The 10,905-nt window shown below is 26.7% G+C and overlaps 2 protein-coding genes across 11 annotated transcripts in view; one reads left to right on the forward strand and one right to left on the reverse strand.

Moving 5' to 3' along the window:
- The window catches only part of LOC117169588 (glutamyl-tRNA(Gln) amidotransferase subunit B, mitochondrial), a 12,546-nt gene extending 6,750 nt beyond the window's left edge, over nt 1–5,796 (forward strand). For all 4 annotated transcript variants that reach the window (XM_033356032.1, XM_033356033.1, XM_033356034.1 and 1 more), the window contains 6 exons: nt 1,805–1,953; nt 2,040–2,275; nt 2,568–2,756; nt 2,824–2,960; nt 5,166–5,289; nt 5,522–5,796. In XM_033356032.1, coding sequence (XP_033211923.1) covers nt 1,805–1,953; nt 2,040–2,275; nt 2,568–2,756; nt 2,824–2,960; nt 5,166–5,289; nt 5,522–5,737 — 1,051 coding nt within the window. In that variant the 3' untranslated portion in view covers nt 5,738–5,796. The remainder of the gene's footprint in view (nt 1–1,804; nt 1,954–2,039; nt 2,276–2,567; nt 2,757–2,823; nt 2,961–5,165; nt 5,290–5,521) is intronic.
- Nucleotides 5,797–5,986: 190 nt separating this feature from the next.
- Nucleotides 5,987–10,905, reverse strand: part of LOC117169587 (protein phosphatase 1 regulatory subunit 12A) — a 70,027-nt gene continuing 65,108 nt past the window's right edge. For all 7 annotated transcript variants that reach the window (XM_033356028.1, XM_033356030.1, XM_033356024.1 and 4 more), the window contains one exon: nt 5,987–8,557. Coding sequence is in view for 2 of the 7 variants with exons in the window: in XM_033356031.1 (XP_033211922.1) it covers nt 8,471–8,557 (87 nt within the window). In the remaining 5 variants the exon portion in view is untranslated. The remainder of the gene's footprint in view (nt 8,558–10,905) is intronic.

Genomic DNA, 10,905 nt, shown 5'->3' on the forward strand with positions numbered 1-10,905 from the left:
CCTTGGAAATTAAATGAAAAAAATATATTCTATTTTGATGCTCCTTCGGGACGTCAGAAAATCCCGAAAATGGAATTTCAGATATTGGAAAATGCACCAAAAAAATATATATTTGAAATATAATATTTCCGAAATCAGAAAGTTGGCGACAATTCGAAATTCCTGAATCTAAACAATTAAAATATTCTTTTTGATGATAAATAAAATAAAATGCCTTTACAGGAGACCACCCTGCAATAGATACAATAGTAATTCGAAAATCTTTCATTTACAAATTTTTCCATTTTAGATTTTAAATTTTAAGCATACATTATTCATTTAAAGAATTTCAAAATGCAGTTTCAAAGACTTAGAAAGTTAGTAACATTTGATAATTACAATTTTGGATAAAAAAACCTTTTCAGTTGACCAACTGTGAACATAAATTACAATGATTTTTAAAATTGAACTAAACATTAAGGATTAAAAAGGGAATAACTGATTTTACAAGACGATTCGGAATCAGCTCATAATTTAAGAATTTCCAAGTTTTAACCTTAAAAATGAAACTGTTTCAATGAGAAAGTATTAGTATGTAAACAAATGTAAACACCAATTGAAACTTTATGAACTATTTGCAATTTTAAAATACCTTTAAAATAATATTTTTCATAATTCAAATCTTACTAAAATAAAAATATTGTTTTAGTCCAAAACTTGAAATTTTGAATCAAGAAAAATAATTGCTTAATATTTATAAATTTTTGATTTTTCATGTAAAATCAGTAATTATAAATCAAATATTAAAACTAAACAAAAATACTAAACTCTAAAAGTTACAATGTTAATTGTTCTATTTGAAAAAATTTAAGTTACACGTAAAATTTTCGAATTTTAATGCACAATGACAAAAAAATGTCAAACATTTTAAAAGCTTTAAGAATTTTGAAAGGCTTCAAAAGAATAAAGAACATTTTCTCAATATCCCTGAGAAAATTTAAAAGTACTTTATTTTGAAAAATTAATTTTAGGATAATATTTAAAAAGATTTAAAAAATGGTCATAAATGAATCTGGAAAACTTAAAGGAAATATTGTTATTTTTGCAGGATTAAAAAAAATTATAAATAATTACAATGATTTTAAAAGATGTTTAGAAGTTCCGATAAAATTTCAAAAATAATTTAAAATTTGAATAAATGTAAAATAATAGATGTTTAAAGATTTTGAAGCTTTTTAAGGACTTTAAAACTATTTAAAATGAAAATAATTTAACTATTAATTTAAGAAGTGTTTAGTTTATAACAACAATGTAATCGTTTAATTTTTAATATTTCTAGCTTGAAATTGCTTAAAATTCTTTGCAGCTCAGTTTTTATTATTTCGAATGGACAATTTTTATGTACGCACTGATACAATTAAAATTATAATTAATTATTTAAAGATATTTGTGTTATGCATTAATAATTATTTACGGTAGGCTTATCTACTGTAGTGTGGTCTCCCCTATTTGATGAACATATTTTGTATTTTAAAGTTTATCATTATAAAAAAATGGTAATTGTTTAGATTCTGAAATTTTCCTGTGCTGGAAATTTTATAGTCTTCGATATTTTATGTGCGTAATTTTATTTGGCGAATTGTCTATTATCGGGAATTTTTCAAAAATTCAAGAATTTTAAATTGTTAACAATTGTCTAATTTGGGGAATTTCATGTCCGAATATTTGCTGTTTCGAAAATTTGTACAGTTTCGGTGATGTTATTTTTCGGGACTTTTCAGTCGCCCCGCTCCTCCAATCAATTGATCCGATTTTATTTTATCAGGAGTTTAATAGATTTGAACCGAGCTGGCTTACCATTAATGGAACTTGTATTCGAACCTGACCTTGAAGATGGAGAAGAAGCTGCAGCCCTGGTTAAAGAACTTTGTGCCATCCTCCTAAGACTTGGTACCTGCTCTTGCAAAATGGAAGGTCCTTATCTCTTCAATAAAAATGAAATTAATTCTGCTTGAGGTCGCTCGAGGTACTAAAATTTATAATTTTATTACGATTCGCAGAAGGGGCATTTCGGGTAGACGCCAACGTATCTGTAAATAGACCTGGGGAGCCTCTTGGAGTTCGAACAGAGATAAAAAATATCGGAAGTGTTCGTGCAGTTGCAGCAGCTGTCAATTTCGAAATAGAAAGGCAGGTTTTGATGCTTGAGGATGGATTGGAAGTCGTAAATGAAACTCGATCCTGGAATACAGACACTAACAAAACTGTTTCTATGAGGGATAAAGAAGTGAAGCAAGTATGTTTTATGGGCCATTGAAGAGCTAGATTTAGGTCTCAGGCTGCCCTTTTTAAATTTTAATTATCAAGTTTTTTTTTCGATTGCGACAAGAAAAAGTGAAGAGAGACGTGTTCTGTGATATTAAAAAAAATAATAAAATAATGCCGCCCCGAAAAATTTGTTACCCTTTTTCAATTTTCACTGCTAGGTTTTTACGATTGCAGAGATGACTAAAAAAAAACATAAGTAGGAAGAAACGTGTTTTGTGATATTAAAATTAGAAAAATTAATATTTTGTCTTTCTATTCAGGATTATCGATTTATGCCTGAACCAAATTTACCTCCATTGCGTGTACATCTCGACAGTAATTTGGAGAACAAATATAATTTAATAGATGTTCCTTTTTTGAAAGAACAACTGCCAGAATTACCCGAAGAGTCGAGGCGAAATCTCGTAGAAAAATACGCAATTCCTCGAGAATTAGTCTTAGTGATAGTGGTAAGTAAATTTTCTTAGATTGAAATCTGTATTCTAGAAATTTTAAACAAATAATCTATTTTCACAGAATGAGCCCACGCTACTCGAAATTTTCAGTAAAGTTCTAAATGACAGACCAAACCGATCTGCCCTCGTCATAGCAAAAGTTCTAGTCAACAGTTTTCTGGAAGTTATGAACAAAAACAAAATTAATTTAGACAACTGGTAAGTTTTTGCATGTACAGGGTGTCTACGAAAATCCTGGAAATAACGCCCTGACAATTTCAGGTTTTTTCAGGTATCTCAAGCTTCTTCCAGGTATAATTCTTCATAATTCGGAGCTATTCAAATATTTCGCATGCATTAGAATATGTATAGAGATTCGCGATTAATTAAAATAAATAATGCTCAAAACGTACGTAATAATTCTATGAATTCGTCTCTGAAGTCCATGAATTTGAATAATAATTTAAACCACTTCAAACTATTTACTTTTCAAGTAAAAATATTAAATTTTTAACCAAAAAGATGAATTTTCAACAACAAAAATAATTTTCTACCAAAAAAATACTATTTTCAGTAAAATATGTGATTTCTTAACCAAATAATGAATTTTAAACTAAAAAAAAATCAATTTTCAATCAAACTGATAATTTTCATCTAAAATGATGAATCTTTAACTGGAATAGATAAATTTTTAACAAGAGAATTTAACTTTAAGCCAAGCAGTTTTTTTTTCAAACACAAAGATAAATTTTTAACTCAAATAATGAATATTTAAATACAATTCTTGAATTCTCAACCGAATTTATGATTTCTTAACCAAGTAGATAATAATTAACAACAAAATTAATTTCTACCAAAAAACACTATTTTCCAGTAAAGTATATGCATTGTTAAACAAATAATGAATTCTCAACTAAAAAAGATAAATTATATTATTATATAATTTTATTATTATAAGATTCATTTTTAAGAAGAGAGAGTTTAACTTTAAGCCAAGCAGTTTTATTTTCACCCAAAAACATGAATTTTTAACTAAAATAATTATTATTAACTACTATTCTTGAATTTTTAACCAAATAGATGAATATTCCACAAAAATTCATTTTCTACCCAAAAATACTATTTTCCTGTAAAGTATATGAATTGTTAACCAAATAATTAACTTTAAGCCAAGTAGTTTTATTTTCAACCAAAAAGATGAATTTTTAACTAAAATAGTGGATATTTAACCACAATTCTTGAATTGTCAACGAGAAGAAGATTAATTTTCTGCCAAAAAAACGATTTTTTAACAAAATTCCTGAATTTTCAGCGAAATCATTGAATTTTCACCTAAAAAATAAAACTGACCATCAAAGTGTTGAATTTTAAACAGAAATGATCAATTTTCAAAACTGTTGAATTTTTAACTAATATTATGAATCTTCAACTGGAATAGCTGAATTTTAAACCAAAAAGAGGAATTTCCAACCAAAAAAAAATTTTATGCAAAAATTGAAGTTGAATTTTTAGTTAAAGAAACAAAATAATTTTCAACCAAGAGATGAAATTCAACTAAAATGTCATATTTAAATGGAATAGTTACATTTTCATGTTCAGGCAAAAGAGATGAATTTTTAAATAAAATGATGGAATATTCAACTAAAATAGTTAGTTTTTTACATTAGAAACAATAAAAAAATATATTTAAATATATATTTAACATAAAAAAAAATTTTTTTTTTGAATAGAATACCTAAAGTTTAAAATTGAGTTAACCTCTTAGTAAAAAAAATTAATTTTCAGTTGAAGAAAAAACGAGTTTTCAACAGAATAGCTCATTTTTTTAACTAAAGAGGTGAGTTTTCAATTATAATTATGTATCTCCCACCAAAAAACTTAATTTTTAATTATAGATTTTAACTTTGAATCAAATAATAATTTTTTCAGTCCAAAAAAGATTAATTCTGAAGTTGATAGTTTACAACAAAAATTGATTAAAAAACAGTCGATTTCAACCAAAGAAAGGCGAATTTTCAACTTGAGTTTAATTTCAAACTAAGAAAGATTTTACTGCCCAGAGAGAGAAAAAAAATGCAAACAAACTGTTGAATTTTCAACCAGGTATTTCAAAATTTCAACTAAAAACAGTCAGCTCTCAATCAAAAATAGAAATTACATTTTCAGTTAAAAAAATGAATTTCTAATACAAAAAATAGACGTCAACAAAGTAGTTAAATATTGTAGTAAAAGCTACTATTGCAAATAAATAATCATCGTTATATTATTTTGTGTTGTAACTTTTAAAAAAATTAAACACGCTCTCGAAAAAATTCCCTTACTTTTAAAAAAATTTGCTGAAAATTCCAGGTTTTCCAGGTAGGGTAGACACCCTGAAATATAAATTAAAAATTCAAATTAATTACAATTTAAAATCATTTGCAGTCCAATAACGCCAGAGCAGTTTGGGGAAGCCATTGATCTTCTCGAAACAAGAAAAATTAACTTGCTCGTTTTGAAATTAGTCTTTGAGGAATTGCTGGCAAATCCACAAAGTTCGCCTGAAAAGGTAAAAAAAACCTGGACTATCTTTTGAAATCTTTGTATTTTTTCATAATCTTTTTAAATCTTTGACATATTTTTTAATCTTTGGAATTTTTATAAAATCTTTAGAATCCATTAGAAAATTTTCGAATTCTTTTGAAATAATTGTGAAATAATTGTGAAACATTTGTAAAATCATTTAAATCTTTGTAAAATTTATAAAATCGGTTGATCGTGATATTTACACAAAATTTTAGATCGTCGCTGAGAGAAATTGGTACCAAATAGTCGACGAAGAAGAATTGACAAAAATATGTCAAAAAATACTCGAAGAAAATGCCGATGCTGCAAGAAAATACAAACTTGGTAAAAAACAGATTTTCAACTTTTTTAAAAAAGCGATCGTCAAGTCCACGGATCAACGAGCAGACATGAAAAAGGCCGTAGAAATACTCAAGAAACTTCTACAATAATCTTAATTTGCGTGTAATTGTAATATTTTTTCCCTATTAAAAATGAAGTCCGATAAAAATTTTGTCTTTGATTGTCGACACATGTTTATTCAGGTATGTATAAAGAAATTTATAACGATATTCGATCACATTTTTCGAACCTCCGGTAAAAATACGATTGAGAATTAAATTGAATAAGCCTTTTGTAACTTATCGTTTTTTTAAATATCGTCATAATTAAAACATCAAAAATATAAAACACATTGCAAATTTTAATTGCATTATCGTTTATAGTTACAAGTACAAAATCAAGTATAGTATTTTGCAGTACAATAATGAAACGGAGACTAGAGTCCTCAGTCCCCCCAGTGTATGGATAATCTTCGTGATATATTTTCCGTTTTTTTTTCTATTTTATTTTTTATAAACCATGATCATGAGAGAAGGACAGAATGTGAAATGACAATCTGAATTGGCGTCCAATGTGAACGCCTAGCCACATGATATGTGTTAGAAAATTGATTCCGAGTGAAATTCAAACAGACTTATATCTTTATCAAATCAGTACCATGTGACTAAAAGCAAATTTCTAATCAAGCATGATCATTTTCCTCCTATACCTAGTTTTGATCGCACTCTGACAAAAAATAAAAAATAAACTAGAAAAAGTTTCGTTGCACAAGGCGGGCAAAAATGTATGATCATTTTCCACATTCTCAAACTATTCGAACCTAAAATCTTATTAGATTAATAACAATGAGTTTCATAAAACTTAAATTTTTTATGATTTTTTAACTATATTAAAAACGAAACTCTGTTGCAACTTTTTTTTTTAGCAAAATCATAATATCGTACTAAGATTATTAAATTTCTTTTTAGTAAAAAAAAGGTTATATAAATTTCCAAAAATGATTGTAGAATTTTAAATTAGATAAATTAAAATCAAACATTGAAACCATTTTCGAATGTCGAATTGAAAAGTTGCCAATTGGACATTTTAAAATCGTGTTACTTTAAATGAAAATGTTCTATAATAATTATAAACATTTTTTATTTCTCGTTTAAAATAAATATATGCTCTTTTAAATCCCCACTTTAGAATTAATCATAAAGTATTAACGCATTTCCATATTTCTCTAAAAAATATATATTGATTGTTTGAAACACATTTTTATTTTAATGGCAAGTAATTGAAATCACAAAACTTAAAAAATATTGCATCACTCAATTTATAATCTTATTTTCCTATAATCCGTACGATTTTACATCTTTTTTTTACCTATTGAAAATGTTTTTGCTAATAATAAATAATCCACCCTGTAGAATAGCGAAAACGATCTTTGCTAAAGTGCGATTTAATAAATAACTACATTAACATAACATTGAAAACTTATAATCGTGCTTCTTAGAAACTCACCTCTTTTATTATTATTTTATTTTTATTTATTTATTTTTTTTTTATACCAAACGAGTTTTGAAATCGTGTTAAAATCGAATATCACCGTGGTAGAATGTGTCTGTTTGATAAAGATGAATCCGCTTATATTAATAAATTCTGATAACATATACATAACGTGTATCCCATACGAGTGATAGTCTTGCCTGAACACTTTAAAACTATATAATACAGTAAGCACATAGATATCACTATCATACAGTACAATAGAAGTTTCTACCTAAAAGATGGTTACTCTATGTTATTCTGTAACAAACTTCATTATGAAACAACTATATAATGACTTAATTTTTACAATTGTTTACAACAGCTTCATTAAAAACGTGTCAATTATATTTTTGCACAATTACACGATTACAAATCTTCCTCGTTGTATGCAAGTTGATTATGATTATATAACAGGGCTAAGGAAACTCGTACGTTACATTCGAAGAAAAGTACAAATCCTCGAAAAAAATTCTTGCTTTTTATCCACAATGCAATTGGTGTATAGATTTAGAAAGTTATTCTAAAACGATATTACAGAGACGATGCAACTAGTCTCTTTGATGCTTGTATATCATACATTCGATTTTTCAGTACGCCGCAAAAAGATTGCGAGATGAAAAGTTTGTAAACTGCAGTCTTTTCGAAAGGCCACTCGAACATCAGATTAGGACGAAATCTTAAAAAGCGTGAGACTCCAAGAATCGATTCAAGATTCAATTCTTTTTTTTTGTTTTTTTTGTTATCGACGATTCTGAGCGTTGAGTCTTTTTTTTCGAAAAGCAGGATACAAGCCGGACGATTATTTCTACTGTACAATTCTAAATCGATCAAGATGAATCGATGAAAATAAATTGGTAATATCGACGCGAAAAACAGAGTCGATTAAATCAAAATTTGTCCGAAATGTTGATCCTGCGAAAGTACAAAGTGCGCCCATAAACTGCAGCTGCAAACATGCAGGGAATTTTTTAAAAGTCTGTACGGCTTTAAGATGGATTGCAATATTGTCAATTCAATTAAGATAAGATAATCCATCGAAGGAGATGTAAAAATTCCTATGCCTCTTTCTCTTTTCTCTCCCTTAAGTATTCACATTCGGAGGAATACAAATGTCGCTTCTTTTCGCAATTGGCACAGCCACAAGAGTAACTGATTCTGTTATAATAAATTAAATAACTAACACAAAGATCAATCCATTCGAAATACGACGATATGGTAATGATAATATTGTTGTAGAGATAAAAGAATTCATTTTAATAATACAAGTCGGATAAAGCTGTAAGGTAGCCTTTTAGTTGGGATCACTGGAGTTACTTGGACAACTTGCTGATCACTCGGATCAATGCACCATTTTCGTCCTTTAATTTCTGATTTTCACATTTCAGTTGTTCCATTACCTAGAAAAAAATACGAGTATTCTAACGTGCTTGGAAATGATAGAGTGGAGGGCTAATTTCTATTAGAGAGTCAAGTCAATGAAATAGTGAACAAGGTGAGAAGTAAACGTGAGAAAACAAATTTTTATATTAGCATATTTATTATCAACCATTCCTGAAATTGGTGGAAGTACCAGTTGATTGTGAATTGCAGATCATATAGGTGAAATAGATTTTTAAATCATTTTCAGCTCATATTTCCAAATATTTCAATTATCGTGAAATTTCGGTTAATAAATTATTAAACTCAAGCTTAGTTTAATACAATAAAAAAATTTGCGTATACGATATTATGTAATACTTAACATTCAAAATTTCTTGAACATTAATAGTGAAATATTGTTCCAATGTTAAGACTTTCAAATTGTTAAGGTATTTAAATCAATTTTATGCAGATAACAATTATTTTTTTTTATAAAATATTCTAGATATTTTTCCTGGAGATTTAAAACTGTTGAATTTGATCGAAACGGATTAAAATTGACGGTTCCAAACTTGCATGATTTAATTACAGGGTTCACAGTCTTCCCCTATTTCCTTGCGTTTCCCCATTTTTAAAAACTCCTTTTTCCTATCCTCCAAAACTTCCTCCTTTTCTCTTTAAATATACGATATTTGAAAATACAATTGTTCGTTTTACATCTACTAAATTATTATATGCAAAACTCGAATATGATACCGCGAGTAGTGACATTTTTTTTAACTTACAGAATTATCTACTTTAGATCCAAAATATATTTTTGCTGTTAATTATTGTCTTTATGCTAATTATAAAAAATATTACCAGACTTTAGAATCACTTAAAAGTAGCGAAAATAGCGTAGAAATTTCTAAAATTAAAATAATTTTTTTTACGAATAATGAAAGACAAATTAGATTTTCTGTTCGGGAAAACTAAATCAAAATGTCACTGGATTTTTCCACAGACTTATAAACTAAAAAAAATTTTTGCAATTGCTTTCTGTAAGTAATTTTCTTTTGTATGGATCGCAATATTTGTATGGAGTTTTCTAAAAAGTTACATCAAACAACTTCAAATCAGAAGTGTGCGAAAACAGAGAAATTTACCTTAAAAATGCTTCAAATCGAATAATATATTATTAAAATTTTTATAATTAGACAATTTCATATTTAAACCTTTAAAATTGATCAATTTCTGAAACATTACACATAAAAATTAACAAATTTATAGAATTTTCAAAATCTTAAAAAAAAGTAGCAGATATGTATCAAATATATTAATAAATTAGCCCTGCAAAAATGCTCAATTAGACGAAATGGACAACAAGAATTACAAGGTTTACAATTGATCTTTTAGTTACATTTTTTTTATTGAACACGCATTTCATAAGTACCAGAAAAAAATGTTAAATGGCCAAAAACCAGCTTTTACGTATTTGGCCAACTTAAAAGCAGTTCTTAGTAGATGTTAAATATTTTTTCTACACATATATACTTTTCCTATAATATTTAATTAATGTAAAGATTTATCAAAATTTAAATAACATTCTTTCTATTAATTTTTTTTAAATGAAGAAAACTAAAATTTTCATTTTAACTAAAATAAACAATAAAATAGTCGTTTTTTATTTAAAAACTTAAAATCTAAAACAATTTTTTATGTAAAATTATTGTATCCCTCAGGTTTTATTATGAAAATGATCATAGTTAAGTCTTTGAGTTTTACTTCGTATATTTAAAACATTTAAAATAGATAAATAGTTTTTTATAGAAAATTGAGCAATAACATATTTTTACTATTTGTAAAAATTTATTGTTTTCAATGTTATAAAATAAAAATGCAGGGACGTGAACACGCGGTTTAAATGAGAACTAGATAATTAATTAAATTGTATTTCAAGGGATTTCTATGGATTGCAATAGTTTTAAAGAATATGAAGGAATTCAATAAATTTGGAAAGATTTTAAGTTATTTCAAAATATTCCAAAGAATTTAAAGAGATTTTCTTTCAAAAATTTGTAGAAAATTTACCATTTAGGAATTTGTTATTATGTTTTCATAAATTATAAAATAATAATTCAGGAACGTGAAAATTCAAAGTATAATTTATAGTAGGGACAAATTAACAAATCTTGAACAGAAATATTTATTTATACTTGTAAGGAATATGATTTAATTATTAAAAAAGAAATTTTTAGAAGAGGAAATATTCTTGATTATAAGAAAGATTTAAAACATATAAAAGTGGTTTACAGTCTGTCAAGTTAAAGCGTGGGTGGCTTTACTCGCAGTCGGTAAGGTGTATCGACATGATTTTGGTGTCAAAATATTAAGAAGAGCTCCCTCT

This window comes from Belonocnema kinseyi, chromosome 3, assembly GCF_010883055.1.
Source record: "Belonocnema kinseyi isolate 2016_QV_RU_SX_M_011 chromosome 3, B_treatae_v1, whole genome shotgun sequence".
NCBI classification, from domain to species: domain Eukaryota; kingdom Metazoa; phylum Arthropoda; class Insecta; order Hymenoptera; family Cynipidae; genus Belonocnema; species Belonocnema kinseyi.